At 45.7% G+C, this 18,076-nt stretch overlaps 1 protein-coding gene across 1 annotated transcript; it reads left to right on the forward strand.

Annotated features, from left to right (window-relative positions):
- The first annotated feature begins 412 nt into the window (after nt 1-412).
- Nucleotides 413-13,358, forward strand: LOC120030651 (procollagen C-endopeptidase enhancer 1-like). Its single transcript, XM_038976090.1, has 9 exons — nt 413-507; nt 5,629-5,737; nt 6,537-6,795; nt 7,038-7,162; nt 9,008-9,144; nt 9,443-9,831; nt 10,186-10,266; nt 12,832-13,002; nt 13,228-13,358. Exons 1-9 carry the CDS (start codon nt 413-415, stop codon nt 13,356-13,358), a joined length of 1,497 nt encoding a protein of 498 aa, XP_038832018.1.
- The last annotated feature ends 4,718 nt before the right edge of the window (nt 13,359-18,076 follow it).

Here is an 18,076-nt window from a genome sequence, read left to right on the forward strand (position 1 = left end):
ACACATTGACATATATTCCATTACTGTACCAGTTTTCCAAAAACACGGAGCAAACACAATACAAAATACATACACAGGGCTCCTTATTCAAACAGGAGTGCAGCTAATTGGATGTCGTTTTGGCTGATGTATGGTATTTGTTTACTTGTCACATGGCACACACCACAGCCACACCTCCAAATCAAACATGGCATCCCATCTGGGACACTCTCCTTCTCTCTTTCTCCTTCTTCCTGTCCTCATACCCCTTCCTCCAGAATCCCTCTCTCCCCTCTCGCTCCCCTTTCTCCATCTCTCCTCTCTCAACCCTCTATTTCTCCACGTCTCTGGTTCCTCCCTCCTTCCTCTCTTCCTCTACTCTCCCTCTCCATGGTCCGTTCCCTCTCTTGGTCGTAGTGGACATCAGAGCAGGATGCAGAGCAGGGTGTGTGTGTGGAGTGTGTGTGTCCTCCTGTCGCTGACACTGGGATGGACCCAGGCTCAAAGCCAGACGACCAACTTCACCAGGTGAGTCAGAAAAGGTGTGTGTGCTCACGTGCCTGTATGTGTTTAAATAATGTGTTTGTTAGTGTCTTTGTGTGTCTGTGTTTGTGTGTTTAGTGTGTATGTGTACCCAGTGTGTGAGCATATGAAAACATGTGCATGTGTAAATGTTTTGCCTTTTTTCTGTACGTTTGTGCATTACTCTTTCTGTTTTCCTGTCTTTTTCTGTTTTTCCTACAACTCCTTTCCTTAGAAATAGCAGGCAGGTGGTTAGGGGTTAGGCTGGTGAGGACTGAGCACTGAAGGAGTCTCATAAAGTGAGGTGGAGCACCAGATGGCTCTGCTCTATGTCAGGACGACACTAAGGCTGCAGTCAAAATGGCACACCATTCCCTATGTAGGGCATTACATTTGACCGGAGCCCTTTCAGATGCAGCCTCAACAGACCAGATGGGATTTGGATCTTTAATATCAGAACTTTGACTCTCCTCAAAGTGATGGCTATTTAGGAGGGCCAGTTTTCAGCTACCCACTTCAGTCTATATTACCACAACATAAGATACAGTACAGTCATGGCCAAAAGTTTTGAGAATGACACAAATATTAATTTTCACAAAGTTTGCTGCCTCAGTTTGTATGATGGCAATTTGCATATACTCCAGAATGTGTCACGTTCTATCACAAGGATGACGCTGGAGAGACGAAGCAGGTACGGGGAGTAACATTTAATAAATAACGGACATGGAACGAGACATAAACAGCTTAGCAAACAGAAAAACAATCAATGCAGAAGCGGGGAACAGAGCTGGGGAACTGACACATATAGGGGAGGAAATGAACAGGTGATAAGAGAGTCCAGGTGAGTCCAATAATGCTGATGCGCGTGACGAGGAAAGGCAGGTGTACGTGATGGATGGCAGGAGTGAGTGATGCAAGGCATTCTGGCGCCCTCAAGCGCCAGGGGGAGGGGAAGAGCGGGAGCAGACGTGACAGTACCCCCCCACTAGGGGCACCACCCGGCGTCCCACCTGGGCAAACCGGCCGAGACATGGGCGCTGGGCAAGCCGGTTGAGGCGTGGAAGCCCGACGAACCGGCTGGAGCGTGAGAGCCTGGCGAGCCGGCTGAGGCATGGGAGCCTGACGATCCGGCTGAGTCCAGACGCCTGTCGATCCCGCTGAGGAAACCCGATGATCCGGTGGATTGTGACGTGGGATGGGAAGCCACCGAGCCAACCGAGGCAATGAAACCTCTCGAGCCAGCCAGGGCATGAAAGCTCGACGGGCTGGCTTAGGCACCCCCGGTTCCATCGGCGGCAGAATCCACCCCCGACGTCACCGACAAAACAAAAAACAAACAAACAAAAAACTCCTGGACAGGCTGGGCAGACAAGAACTGACGATCCAGCGGAGACCCGACGTGGGATGGGCGCCATCCGAGCCAACCGGGGCAAGGAAACCTCTCGAGTCTGCTAGGGCGTGGAAGCCCGACGAGCAGGCTAGGCACCCCCGGTTCCATCGGTGGTGACCCAGAGCCGATGCCACTATACCAACCAGAATGCCAGTACTCCCCGATGCTTCGTGTGATGGCTTCTGCATTCTGTCACGTTCTATCACAAGGATGACGCTGGAGAGACGAAGCAGGTACGGGGAGTAACATTTAATAAATAACGGACATGGAACGAGACATAAACAGCTTAGCAAACAGAAAAACAATCAATGCAGAAGCGGGGAACAGAGCTGGGGAACTGACACATATAGGGGAGGAAATGAACAGGTGATAAGAGAGTCCAGGTGAGTCCAATAACGCTGATGCGCGTGACGAGGAAAGGCAGGTGTACGTGATGGATGGCAGGAGTGAGTGATGCAAGGCATTCTGGCGCCCTCAAGCGCCAGGGGGAGGGGAAGAGCGGGAGCAGACGTGACAGAATGTTATGAAGAGTGATCAGATGAATTGCAAATCATTGCAAAGTCCCTCTTTGCCATGCAAATGAACTGAATCCCCCAAAAAACATTTCCACTGCATTTCAGCTCTGCCACAAAAGGATCAGCTGACATCATGTCAGTGATTCTCTCGTTAACACAGGTGTGAGTGTTGACGAGGACAAGGCTGGAGATCACTCTGTCATGCTGATTGAGTTTGAATAACAGACTGGAAGCTTCAAAAGGAGGGTGGTGCTTGGAATCATTGTTCTTCCTCTGTCAAACACGGTTACCTGCAAGGAAACACGTGCCGTCATCATTGCATTGCACAAAAAGGGCTTCTCAGGCAAGGATATTGCTGCCAGTAAGATTGCACCTAAATCAACCATTTATCAGATCATCAAGAACATCAAGGAGAGCGGTTCAATTGTTGTGAAGAAGGCATCAGGGCGGCCAAGAAAGTCCAGCAAGCGCCAGGACCGTCTCCTAAAGTTGATTCAGCTGCGGGATCGGGGCACCACCAGTACAGAGCTTGCTCAGGAATGGCAGCAGGCAGGTGTGAGTGCATCTGCACGCACAGTGAGACGAAGACTTTTGGAGTATGGCCTGGTGTCAAGAAGGGCAACAAAGAAGCCACTTCTCTCCAGGAGAAACATCAGGGACAGACTGATATTCTGCAAAAGGTACAGGAATTGGACTGCTGAGGACTGGCGTAAAGTCATTTTCTCTGATGAATCCCTTTTCCAATTGTTTGGGGTATCCGGAAAAAAGCTTGTCCGGAGAAGACAAGGTGAGCGCTACCATCAGTCCTGTGTCATGCCAACAGTAAAGCATCCTGAGACCATTGATGTGTGGGGTTGCTTCTCAGCCAAGGGAGTGGGCTCACTCACAATTTTGCCTAAGAACACAGCCTTGAATAAAGAATGGTACCAACACATCCTCCGAGAGCAACTTCTCCCAACCATCCAGGAACAGTTTGGTGACAAACAATGCCTTTTCCAGCATGATAGAGCACCTTGCCATAAGGCAAAATTGATAACTAAGTGGCTCGGGGAACAAAACATCGATATTTTGGGTCCATGGCCAGGAAACTCCCCAAACCTTAATCCCATTGAGAACTTGTGGTCAATCCTCAAGAGGCAGGTGGACAAACAAAAACCCACAAATTCTGACAAACTCCAAGCATTGATTATGCAACAATGGGCTGCCATCAGTCAGGATTTGGCCCAGAAATTATTTGACAGCATGCCAGGGCAGATTGCAGAGGTCTTGAAAAAGAAGGGTCAACACTGCAAATATTGACTCTTTGCATCAACTTCATGTAATTGTCAATAAAAGCCTTTGACACGTATGAAATGCTTGTAATTATACTTCAGTATTTCATAGTAACATCTGACAAAAATATCTAAAGACACTGAAGCAGCAAACTTTGTGGAAATTAATATGTGTGTCATTCTCAAAACTTTTGGCCACGACTGTACAGTGGACCGTTAGTGCGTGTTTGACAAGCAGATACTTGTGAACTGTTGTATTTTGCTTGGCAGGTTAGAAGGGTGGGACCAAACCACTTGAGATGTTTAGGACTGTGGACCATGGCGTGTGATTTTCAGTACCACTTTGAACACAAGCAACCCTTTCGGGGCCTGTGGAACTGTGGAACATGGTTGGTGAAGGAAGCAGGTCAGGAAGAGAAACATTTGGTACACTTTATTTGGATAGTCCCATATAGATAATCTACAGATAGTTATACTATCAACAAATGTGTTGATCAGCAACTGCCTGCAAAGGGTGGAGGCCACAAAAAACGGAACTCATCATGAGGGGCCGCAGTGGCTCGTGTGTCTGCGTACCCACATCCATACACCAAATATGGATAACTGATGGTCAATGGGCCCCACCTCGGTCAGTAATTCGACCATGCTTACTGCAAGTTTAGATAGCTGGCCGCTAGACTAATTTACTAATCTAAAATATGAATATAAGAGCAAATTCTTAATTACAATGACGGCCTACACCAGATGACGCTGGGCCAATTGTGCGCAGCCCTATGGGACTCCCAATCATAGCCGGTTGTGATACAGCCTGGATTCAAACCAGGGTGTCTGTAGTGACGCCTATGGCACTGAAATGCAGTGCCTTAGCCGCTGCGCCACTCGGGAGCCCTGATGCTGCTGATGAACAACCACATTGGTCCGCAGGCCTACAAAAGGGGGCCAGTTGCCCATCCCTGATTTAGCGTTAGGGTAAAGGTTTAGTTTAGGGTTAGGATAAGGGTTAAGGTTAGGGTTAGTAGATAGTTTAAATGTTGTTGACATCTACAAACCAAACATTCTACGACAGGACGCCGGTGAACTATGAGTTTAGCTATGGGTGATAAAAAGTGTTGACTGGAATATTGTGTTGTGTGTATATACAGCACAGTATATTCCAACCCCCTGACACCTTTTCCAACTTTATGTTCTTACAGTTCATAACCATTAAATGTTTTTTATATGATTTTTATACAGCCAGAAGCTGAATTAATGAGCCTGAGGGCTGCTGTAAAGTTGTAGAAAGCGTGACACCGCTTTGGTGTGTGTGAGTGTGTGTGTGTGTGTGTGTGTGTGTGTGTGTGTGTGTGTGTGTGTGTGTGTGTGTGTGTGTGTGTGTGTGTGTGTGTGTGTGTGTGTGTGTGTGTGTGTGTGTGTGTGTGCACATGCACACACACATGTTAAAACATGTTATTTAACAGGCTATGTGTAGTACTTATTGTTTTCAGGTTTTCAAAGTGCCAGTGTCTGCCTGTGTCCCCATTCCAAAGTAAAGTCTGTGCCTGGTGACAATTTTCTGGTGTGAAATCGCTTGAACACGAGTGTATGCGTGTTAGTATGCTTGAATATGCCACAACGTACACATTATCAGTGCTACCGCCCCAGATTGGGCCTACTATTATAAAAACATGAGAGTTCACCTATGAGAGTTCACCGGTCCTTCCCAGGATCGGAGAACACAGCCGGACTGTGCGCCTGTGGTTTTGGTATGTTGGTAGAGAGGGGTTCTGCCCCCACTAGTAGTGGTAGAAAAATTCCTGTGACTTCTGAAAACACTTTTCTAAACGTATAAAATATGCCATGATTAGTTCAAATAATTTGAACTCATCTCTCAATGATTGCAATAAGAGGCAATACAGTTCATCTCTCTCTCCATCTCTTTCTCTCTCTCTCATGCACTCTCTAACTCTCTCAGGCCTATCTTCCACTGCGGAGGTCACTTGGTGACTGACTCAGGCTTCGTGGGCAGTGAGGGTTTCCCCAGCCACTACAAACCCAACCGCAAATGCACTTGGTATATCGCTGTGAGTAACCAACTGTACAGAACATACACTGAGAATACCAAACATTAGGAACACCTTCCTAATATTGAGTTGCACCCCCCCACCCCCCCGTTACATACGGGAAACTGTTGAGTGTGAAAATCTCAGCAATGTTGCTGTTCTCCAACACGCCTGGCACCTACTACCATACCCCGTTCAAAGGCTCTTAAATATTTTCTCTGAATGGCACACACACAATCCATGTCTCAATTGTCTCAAGGCATAGAAATCATTATTTAACCAGTGTCCTCCCATTTATCTACACTGATTGAAGTGGATTTAAGGTGACATCAATAGGGGGATCATAGCTTTCACCTGGATTCACCTGGTCAGGCTATGTCATGGAAATAGCAAGTGTTCTTACTGTTTTATATACTCAGTGTACATCGCAACACTGTATGACACTACAACTACAGCTCACTCAATATTATAAATCCAGTTATGACGCAGCTATAATGCCTCTATATGACCTGGTCAGACAATAGTGAGATAATGAGTGATCAAATCATGAGTGTGACTCACTGTAACATCAAGGTGTCCTTTAATATGGTCCTGATTGGATCATGACACTGTATGGTACTGTATGGTCATTTAGCAGACAATTTTAGCCAAAGCGACTTGCAATCAGCATATTCAACTCTCAACCATATCCAAAGGAATACCGGCCAAACACAGAAATACCTCCAACACCAATTTCCAATTGGCTATAACCAAACACTTGACACTCTAAGGCTTAACATCTGACCTTTTACCCCCCTCATCTACATCCCATAATACCCAGGTCCCCGAAGGCCATGTCGTCATGCTCTCCTTCCGTATGTTTGACCTGGAGGCCGACCCCACCTGTCGCTATGACTACCTGGATGTGTACAACGGCCACTCGCACACGGTGCAGAAGCTGGGGAGGTTCTGTGGAACGTTCCGGCCCGGGGCTCTCATCTCTACCTCCAACACCATGATGCTGGAGATGGTCTCTGATAGTAGTACAGGAGGACGGGGGTTTGTGGCTCACTATCAAGGAGGGAAACCACACATGGATGGTGAGGTTACCCTTTATTCCTTTGTGTTTGTCTTTCCATTTCTTTCTCTTTCTCTTTTACTGTGGCTCTACTGTGTATTCAGGCACAATTTACACAAACAGCTGCTCGCACACTCACTCTCACACTCTCAACTCCTCAACCCTCATTCACAACTGTATACTGTGTCTTTTTTTAGCTTTCATTAGAATTTCACTTGCATGGTCTTTCTCTTTCTCACTACCTCTGCTTCTCCCTCTCTTCAGAGAACCAGTTTTGTGGGGGGAGGCTGACGAAGGCTCAGGGTTCTGTCAAGACCCCCAACTGGCCCAACTCAGATTACCCAGCAGGCATCAGCTGCTCCTGGCACATCTCTGTGAAGCCCAGCAACGTCAGGCTATACCAATCACAACACAGCATCAGCATACACCTCCACATATCACAACACAGCGTCGGCACACCTCCACATATCACAACACAGCATCAGCACACCTCCACATATCACAACACAGCGTCAGCACACACCTGTTTTATCTTTATCTTTCATTGGATAACTTTATTTGACATTCTGAGACTGTTCTGGAAGCTTGATGCAAGTCCTCAAGTTATGGGTTAAGATTTGCGTGTGTGTGTGTGTGTGCACCACCTGACGGTGGTGTTGTGACTGTGTGTTAATGAAAGGCTTCATTGAAGGAGTAGGGGCGTGTACATGTGTGCCGAAAGATTGACCGAGAGAGAGAGGCAGAGAGAGAGAGAGGGAGGGAGAGAGTGAGAGAGAGAGCAAGAGAACGTACAGCTAAATGCCCCTCTGTATTCTAAATGTCAGCACCGACCACCTCCCTTCCCTCTACATTATAGTACAAGAAATATGAATAACAAGAAGCGACTACAGTGACACACACAGTGCATTTGGAAAGTATTCAGACCCCTTGACTTTTACCACATTTTTACTTTGCAGCATTATTCTGAAATTGATTTAAAAAAACATTCCCTCGTCAATCTACACACAATACCCCATAATGACAAAGCAAAAATGAAATATCACATTTACATAAGTATTCTGACCTATTACTCAGTACTTTGTTAAAGAACCGCTGGCAGCGATTACAGCCTCGAATCTTTTTCGGTATCACGCTACAACTTGGCAGACCTGTATCTGGGGAGTTTCCCCCATTCTTCTCTGCAGATCCTGTCAAGGTCTGTCAGGTTGGATGGGAAGTGTCGCTGCACAGCTATTTTCAGGTCTCTCTAGAGATGTTCAATCGGTTTCAAGTCCGGGCTCTGGCTGGGCCACTCAAGGACATTCAAAGACTTGTTCAAAGCCAATCCTGCGTTGACCTTCGCCCAAGTCTGAGGTCCTGAGCGCTCTGGAGCAGGTTTTCATCAATGATCTCTCTGTACTTTGCTCCGATCATCTTTCCCTTGAACCTGACTAGTCTCCCTGCCGTTGAAAAACATCCCCACAGCATGATGCTGACACCACCATGCTTCACTGTAGGCATGGTGCCAGGTGTCCTCCAGATGTGATGCTTGGCATTCAGGCCAGAGTTCAATCTTTATTTCATCAGTCCAGAGAATCTTGTTTCTCCTGGTCTGAGAGTCCTTTAGGTGCCTTTTGGCAGAGTCCAAGCAGGCTGCCGTGTGCCTTTTACTGAGGAATGGCTTCCGTCTGGCCACTCTACCATAAATGCCTGATTGGTGGAGTGCTGCAGAGATGCTTGTCCGTCTGGAAGGTTCTCCCATTGGGTTCTTTGTCACCTCCCTGACCAAGTCCCTTCTCCTCCGATTGCTCAGTTTGGCCAGACGGCCAGCTCTAGGAAGAGTCTTGGTGGTTCCAAACTTCTTCCATTTAAGAATGATGGCCTTTTCGTTCTTTGGGACCTTCAATGCTGCAGAAATACTGAATACTTTCCGAATGTTCTGTATATTGTATAACTAGAACATATTGTGACCTTTGAAGTTAAAGGTTCTATCTCCCAAAATATGATTTTGAGATAATTGGCTTCAAAGTTCCGAACCCTCATTGGTTTGAATGGTGTGAGCAACTTGTAACTTGTGTAACTTAACAACATGTAGCAACAGTTAATGTAAAAACGATGGTTAATGTAATAACACTAACAATTGTTACAGGGTATTTATAATACTATTAAGGTAGAGAACCTGTACTGTATGTTTGGTGCTGTGTTTCTGTCATCTTATGAATGACATGACATTATGAGTTGTTATGTATTCCTAGGTGATCAAGGTCAAGTTTGAGAAGTTGGATATTGAGGCTGACAGTTACTGTCGCTATGACTACGTGGCACTCTTCAATGGAGGCGAGAGGGACGACTCGCGTCGCATTGGGAAGTACTGTGGTGACAGGGTACCAGGGTCAGAAAATGTTCCTACTATGTTATTGAAATGTTTATCGAAAGTTGTTAACTTGTTAACTTATATTTTGAAAACTAAGATGGCTGCCAAATTTCCACTACCTGAGCATATTTTTTTTTTATCCAAATCTACCCCTTCCCTTTCACTCTCTCGCCCCTCTCCTTCCCTTCGCTATTCACTCTTCCCTCTTCCTCTCCTCTCTCTTCTCCCTCATTTCTCTTTCCCGTCTTCTGCTCCATCTCCTCCCTCCTCCTCTTCCCTTTCTCCCTCCTCTCCTCCATTCCCTTCTCTCCTGCAGGACCATAGTGACTAATGGAAATGAGCTCCTGGTCCAGTTTGTGTCAGACCTCAGTGTGACATCTAATGGCTTCATGGCCCACTACTCCAGCGTGCCCCGAGGGTCCCGGACACCCTCCGCGGGGGGAGACACCATCCACGGGCCTCGGGTCGCCTCCACAACCCAGAAACCTATTTTCAAGCTGGCCAAACCAGCCCGGCCTACCCCTAAATCCAAGTCAGCCATCCGGGCAAAGCCCAGCCTAAAACCAGTCACCAGACCTAGTGTAAGAATACCAGTGAAACCTACACCACGTAAGCCCACATCCAAGCCTCAAGTCAGACCCACACTTAAACCTAAACCTGCTAAGCCTATTCCTAAAGCTGGGGCTAGGCCTACACCTAAACAGGGTACCAAGGCTAAGCCAACCCCTAAACCTAGCATCAAAGCGAAATCCAAGCCCACACCAAAACCAATGGCCAAACCAGTGAAACCAACAAAGAAACTCGTCTCTAAGCCTGGAGCCAAGCCTACACCTAAATCAGTGACTAAGCCTAAAGCTACAGCTAAGTCTGGACAAAGCTGGACCAAGACTGTGACTAAGAAACTTGCAGTGAGCAAGAAACGTGAGTGTGTTACACAGTCTGATGAGCTACTGACAGTGTACTGCTGGCCACTGTGATTGTTGCTGCTACTTTTCATACGTTTTGTTTTGAAATAACAGTGTATGTGTGTGTGTGCGCGCACGTGTGTGTATTTTGCAGCCCTACCGATGAACCCGCTGTGTAAACAGGCTTGTAAGAGGACAGGAACACTACAATCCAACTTCTGCCCTAATGATTTCGGTGAGACACTCATACTCTCTTCTTGCTCCTTATATTTTCCTCTCCTCTCAGTCTTCCCTACTGATTTATCTTGCTCTCTCGCTCGCTCGCTCTCTCGCTCTCTCTCTCGTTCGTTGGCATGGGAGACAGATAGGAAGAAGCCACAGCACTAAGAACAATTATTATAAATAGCTAAAAACAATGTGCTGTGGGAAAATGATAATCTCTCTCATATATATTTATATACAGTACCAGTCATGTAGTAACCAAAAACATATATTTTACATTTGGATTCCTCAAAGTTCCTCAAACCCTTTGCCTTGATGACAGCTTTGCACACTCTTGGCATTCTCTCAACCAGCTTCATGAGGTAGTCACCTGGAATGCATTTCAATAACAGGTGTGCCTTGTTAAAAGTTCATTTGTGGAATATTTTTCCTTCCTAATGCTTTTGAGCCAATCAGTTGTTCTGTGATAAGGTGGGGTGGCATAGAGAAGATACCCCTTTTTGGTAAAATACCAAGTCCATATTATGGCAAGAACAGCTCAAATAAGCAAAGAGAAACGACAGTCTATCATCACTTTAAGACATGAAGGTCAGTCAATGCAGAAAATTTCAAGAACTTTGAAATGATAAGTGCAGTCGTAAAAACCATCCATCTCTATGATGACACTGGCTCTCATGAGGACCGCCACAGGAAAGGAAGACCCAGAGTTACCTCTGCTGAAAAGGATAAGTTCATTAGAGATAACTGCACCTCAGATTGCAGCCCAAATAAATGCTTCACATAGTTCAAGTAACAGACATCTCAACATCAACTGTTCTGAAGATATTGCATGAATTAGGCCTTCATGGTCGATTGCTGCAAAGAAACCACTACTAAAGAATACCAATAAAAAGAAGAGACTTGCTTGGGCCAAGAAACACGAGCAATGGACATTAGACCGGTGGAAATTTGTCCTTGTGTCAGAGGAGTCCAAATTTGAGATTTTCTAGTATCCAATTGCCGTGTCTTTGTGAGACGCAGAGTAGGTGAAACTGATTATCTCTGCATGTGTGGTTCCCACTGTGAAGCATGGAGGAGGTGTGATGGTGTAGGGGTGCTTTGCTGGTGACACTGTCAGTGATTTATTTCGATTTCAAGGCACACTTAACCAGCATGGTGACCACAGCATTCTGCAGTGATACGCCATCCCATCTGGTTTGCGCTTAGTGGGACTATCATTTGTTTTTAAACAGGACAATGACCCAAAGCACACCTCCAGGCTGTGTAAGGGCTATTTGACCAAGAAGGAGAGTGATGGAGTGCTGCATCAGATGAACTGGCCTCCACAATCACCCGACCTCAACCCAATTGAGATGGTTTGGGATGAGTTGGACCTCAGAGTGAAGGAAAAGCAGCCAAAAAGTGCTCAGCATATGTGGGAACTCCTTCAAGACTGTAGGAAAAGCATCCCTCATGATACTGTTTGAGAGAATGCCAAGAGTGTGCAAAGCTGTCATCAAGGCAAAGGGTTGCTCCTTTAAAGAATCTAGAATATAACATTTATTTTGATTTGTTTAACACTTTTTTGGTTACTACATAATTCCATATGTGTTATTTCATAGTTTTGATGTCTTCACTATTATTCTACAATGTAGAAAATAGTACAAAATAAAGAAAAACACTTGAATGAATAGGTGTGTCCAAACTTTTGACTGGTACTGTATCTATAAATAAATCACTACACTGAGTGTACAACACATTAGAAACACCTTCCTAATATTGAGTTGCACCCCTTTTTGCTCTCAGAACAGCCTCAATTCGCCAGGGCATGGACTTTTCAAAGTGTTGAAAGCGTTCCACAGGAATGCTTGCCCATGTTGACTCCAATGCTTCCCATATTTGTGTCAAATTGTCTGGATGTCCTTTGGTTGGTGTACCATTCTTGATACACATGGGAAACTGTTGAGCATGAAAAACCCAGCAGCGTTGCAGTTTTTGACACACTCAACCGGTGCACCTGGCACCTACTACCATAATCCGTTCAAAGGCATTTAAATATTTTGTCTTGCCATTCACCCTCTGAATGGCACGCATAAACAATCCATGTCTCAATTGTCTCAAGGCTTTTAAACTCCTTCTTTCACCTGTCTCCTTCCCTTTATCCGCACTGATTGAAGTGGATTTAACAAGTGACATCAACAAGGGATCATAGCTTTCACCTGGGTTCACCTGGTCAGTCTGTGTCACGGAAAGGGCAGGTGTTCTGTATACTCAGTGTATTGACGCCATTCTCAGACTGTCACTCAATATTGCGACTCACACTAGAACAGCCATGGGAAAATGTTTGTCATAAGCCTTTATTTGACATGTATATATTATCTCTGCCTACACAAACGGACATCCCCCACATCACTTATTACCAGAGAAGGGAGTGGGATGATTGAGTCAGAATGTACAAACCATAGAACTAGAATCCTGGTAACTCCTGGTAACTAAATTACCAATAATCCTGGTAATTATTTTTTCCACCCCTCCCTGTCACCTTTTTCCCTCATCCCCAACCTGCATCTCTCTATTCCACCCTCCCTCCCCCTACCAGTGATCATGGGGAAGGTGACATCCTTGGTCCCAGGCCCCAGGGGCAGTGTGACCGTGGACGTGTCTCTCATCAAGGCCTATAGGAGTGGTCGCCTGGCCATCACCCGATCAGGACCAGCCAAGTCCATCAAACTCACCTCCACCTGCAAGAAGTGCCCTGGCCTACGCAAAGGTGCGTAAAAGTCTCACATACACACTGGCCACATAAACACACATACCTATAAAGGAGCATGCACAAGCACACACACCAATTCACACAACTGAGAGGAGCATTAGATTATTTTAATCCACTGCACAAGATACTTATATAACCGTCTGGCCTATGTGGTGGGTGGACTAATTGACTGATAAATAGGTTCATTCATTCATCCATTCATGTATTAATTCATTCTTTCAGGAGCGAACTACGTGTTGATGGGCAAGGTGGACACGGAGGGACATGGCCTTCTCAACCCCTCTAGCTTCGCTCTCTTGTACAAGGCAGTCCACACCAAAGCACTGGCCACTCTCGCACTCCAACCATGCTGATCTCACAGCCCAGTCCACCAATCCCTGAGCAGGAAATATGCCATTCCTCCGACTTAACAACAACTGCACAACAGCAGTCCAAATATGCTAAATATGAAATGTAAACTCATTCTAAAAAAGCGGATAAAAAGGAGTCGTTACAAAATATTTCCGTGAAAACTACCAATGATGGCTGCCAAAAAGGCAGGGGCACAGGGCTAACCATTAGATACAGTTTTAAACATGTTTTTATATTGTTGAATTATTTTATATTTTTTATACACTCAGATATACTTCTTTGTATTTGTATGTAAATTATGATATTTCTGTGATTAAAAAGGATATATATCACTAAGGTTCAGGTCTTTTGTGTGTCACATTAAATGTAGTTTTCTGAAGACACGACTAAAATGTGGCCCATGTTTCAGCAACGGTACTTCCTCCATCCATTTGATAGATGGACCTTCTTTGCCAAATATTGTGTCTCACGCTAGAACAGCCATGGGAAATTGTTTGTCAAAAGCCTTTATTTGACATTTGTAACGGCGTTCCTCCTCCTCTTCATCCGAAAAGGAGGAGTAGTGATTTAACCAAAATGCAGCGTTGTAGTTCGACATAATATTTATTAAACAAAACAGAAAACACGACGAACACGAAACACTTGAGAATTTACAAAATAACAAACGCAGTCAACAGACCTGGACACGAACTTACATATAACGTGAAGAACGCAATAACAGGAAAACTGACTACATAAAACGAACGAACAAACAAACAAAACCGAAAACAGTCCCGTGTGGCGTAACATACACTTACACAGACACAGGAGACAACCACCCACAACAAACAGTGTGAAAACACCTACCTTAATATGACTCTCAATCAGAGGAAATGCAAACCACCTGCCTCTAATTGAGAGCCATATCAGGTCACCCTTTAAACCAACATAGAAACAGAAAACATAGACTGCCCACCCAAACTCACGTCCTGACCAACTAACACATACAAAACTAACAGAAAACAGGTCAGGAACGTGACAACATTTATATATTATGGTGCCGAAGGAGATGGCCGCCGATTTGCGATCCCGTAATCAATTGTGCTATTGGGTATGTTTTTTTGCGTTATTAAGTCGGACAGGAAGGATTTACTCCAGACACCCGACAAGGCCCTCATCCCTGTCATTCGCAGGAGGAACAGACGGAGGTATCATGGACAACGATTCGGGTGCCTTGTAAGGATCCGTCCCCGAGAGGGTAATCTACATTTACCATCGGTCATATTAGCCAACATACAATCAATCGATAATAAAATAGATGAACTAAGAGCGCATACCAACGGGACATTAAAAACTGTAATAACTAATGTTTCACCGAGTCGTGGCTGAACGATGACATGATTAACATACAGTTGGCGGGTTTTAAGCTTTTTCACGGCCTCTGGTAAGACAAGGGGGGCGGCCTATGCATATTTGTAAACAACAGCTGGTGCACGAAGGAAGTCTCAAGGTTTTTCTTGCCTGAGGTAAAGTATCTCATGATGAGCTGTAGACCACACTATTTACTAAGAGATTTTACATCTATATTTTTCATAGATGTCTATATACCATCGCAGACCGATGCTGGCACTAAGACCGCACTCAATGAGCTGTTTACAGCCATAAGAAAACAGGAAAACGCTCATCCAGAGGCAGCGCTCCTAGTGGCCTGGGACTTCAATGCAGGGAAACTCAAATCAGTTTTACCTGATTTCTATTAGCATGTTAAATGTGCAACCAGAGGGGAAAAAAACTCTAGACCACATTTACTCCACACACAGAGACACGTACAAAGCTCTCCCTTGCCCTCCATTTGGAAAATCTGACCATAACTATGTCCTCCTGATTCCTGCTTACGAGCAAAAACTAAAGCAGGAAGCACCAGTGATTTGGTCATTAAGAAAGTGGTCAGATGAAGCAGATGCTAAGCTACAGGACTGTTTTGCTAGCACAGACTGGAATATGTTCTGGGATTCTTCCGATGGCATTGAGGAGGACACCACATCAGTCACTGGCTTCATCAATAAGTGCGTCGATGACGTCATCCCCACAGTGACCGTATGTAACAGTATAGCTTCCGTCCTTCTCCTCGCCCCTACCTGGGCTCGAACCAGGGACACTGCACACATCAACAACTGCCTCTCACAAAGCATCGTTACCCATCGTTCCACAAAAGCCACGGCCCTTGCAGAGCAAGGGAAACAACTACTTCAAGGTTTCAGAGCGAGTGACGTCACCAAATGAAATGCTATTAGCGCACACCCCGCTAACTAGCTAGCCATTTCACATCGGTTACATGTACGTACATACCCCAACCAGAAGCCATGGATTACAGGCAACATCCGCACTGAGCTAAAGGGAGCTGCCGCTTTCAAGGAGCGGGACTCTAACCTGGAAGCTTATAAGAAATCCTGCTATGCCCTCCAACGAACCATCAAACAGGCAAAGCATCAATACAGGACTAAGATTGAATCGTACTACACCGGCTCCGATGCTTGTCGGATGTGGCAGGGCTTGCAAACTATTACAGACTACAAAGGGAAGCACAGCCATGAGCTGCCCAGTGACAAAAACCTACCAGATGAGCTAAATCACTTCTGTATCGACCTTTAAACAGGTCAACATTCACAAGGCCGCAGGGCCAGATGGATTACCACGAGCATGCGCTGACCAACTGGCAAGTGTCTTCACTGACATTTTCAACCTGTCCCTGACTGAGTCTGTAATAGCAACATGTTTCAAGCAGACCACCATAGTCCCTGTGCCCAAGAACACTAAGGTAACCTGCCTAAATGACTACCGACATGTAGCACTCACGTCTGTAGCCATTAAGTGGTTTGAAAGGCTGGTCATGGCTCACATAAACACCATTATCCCATTATCCCAGAAACCCTAGACCCACTCCAATTTGCATACCGCCCCAACAGATCCCCAGATGATGCAATCTCTATTGCGCTCCACATTGCCCTTTCCCACCTGGACAAAAGGAACACCTATGTGAGAATGCTATTCATTGACTACAGCTCAGCGTTCAACACCATAATTCCCTCAAAACCCATCACTAAGCTAAGGACCCTGGGACTAAACACTTCCCTCTGCAACTGGATCCTGGACTTCCTGATGGGCCGCCCCAAGGTGGTAAGGGTAAGGAACAACACATGCGGCATGCTGCTCCTCAACACTGGGGCTCCTCAGGGGTGCGTGCTCAGTCCCCTCCTGTACTCCCTGTTCACTCATGACTGCATGGCCAGGCACGACTCCATCACCATCATCAAGCTTGCCGATGACAAAACAGTGGTAGGCCTGATCATCGACAAGGATGAGACAGCCTATAGGGAGGAAGTCAGAGACCTGGTGCCAGGACAACAATCTCTCCCTCAATGTGATCAAGACAAAGGAGATGATTGTGGACTACAGGAAAAGGAGGACCGAGCATGCCCCTATTCTCATCAACAGGGCTGTAGTGGAACAGGTTGAGAGCTTCAAGTTCCTTGGTGTCCACATCACCAACAAACTATCATGGTCCAAACACATCAAGACAGTCGTGAAAAGGGCACGACAAAGCCTATTCCCCCTCAGGAGACTGAAATGATTTGGCATGGGTCCTCAGATCCGTGGCTTGCATAACTGCCTGGTATGGCAACTGCTGGGCCTCCGACCACAAGGCACTACAGAGGGTAGTGCATACGGCCCAGTACATCACTGGGGCCAAGCTTCCTGCCATCCAGGACCTCTACACCAGGCGGTGTCAGAGGAAGGCCCTAAAAATTGTCAAAGACTCCAGCTACCCTAGTCATAGACTGTTCTCTCTGCTACCGCACGGCAAGCGGTACCAGAGCGCCAAGTCGAGGTCCAAAAGACTTCTTAACAGCTTCTACCCCCAAGCCATAAGACTCCTAAACAGTTGATCAAAGGGCTACCCAGACCTCTCTTTTACGCTGCTGCTACTCTTAGTTTATAATCTATGCATGGTCACTTTAACTCCAGCTACATGTACATATTACCTCAAATAACCGGTGCCCTCGCACATTGACTCTGTACCGATACCCCCTGTATATAGCCTCGCTTGTTATTTTGCTGCTGCTGTTTAATTATTTGTTACTTTCATTTTCTATTTTCTATTTATCCTTATCTATTGTTTACTTAACATTTTTTTTTTCTTAAAGCATTGTTGGTTAAGGGCTTGTAAGTATTGTATTCTGCGCATGTGACAAATACAATTTGATTTGATTTGAAATACAAGGCAATGGCTACACCTGGTCGTTGTTTGTGGTTCGGCATGGCATGATATCACATCGAAAACTCAATGGACACACTATGACAATGATTTATCAGAACAATCATATACAGTACAATGAAGAGTTACATAATGGCCTTGACACAATTAACCTGTGGTCACGATCAAGACAAGTTCTGTAATCTTGGGGACGCATGGCTCAGAGACTATTCAGGTTGTGTCGCCATCGGGTAGTTTATTGGAGAATTTACTCTCTCTCCTCCCTATCTATTTCTCTCTCTCCTGCTTTCAGACCCCTTTTTTCTCTCTTCCTCTCTCTCTCTCCTTCCAAACTATCATTCTCACTCTGTCACGGTGACACACTAGCTAAATAAGGGAAGGTGACAGTGTTGGGGGGGGAGGTGGAGTGAACACAGAGAGTTTGGGCTGCTGCCAAATGAAATGAAAGATGGGATGGATGGGCAA

Source organism: Salvelinus namaycush, chromosome 36, assembly GCF_016432855.1.
Source record: "Salvelinus namaycush isolate Seneca chromosome 36, SaNama_1.0, whole genome shotgun sequence".
Lineage (NCBI taxonomy): Eukaryota > Metazoa > Chordata > Actinopteri > Salmoniformes > Salmonidae > Salvelinus > Salvelinus namaycush.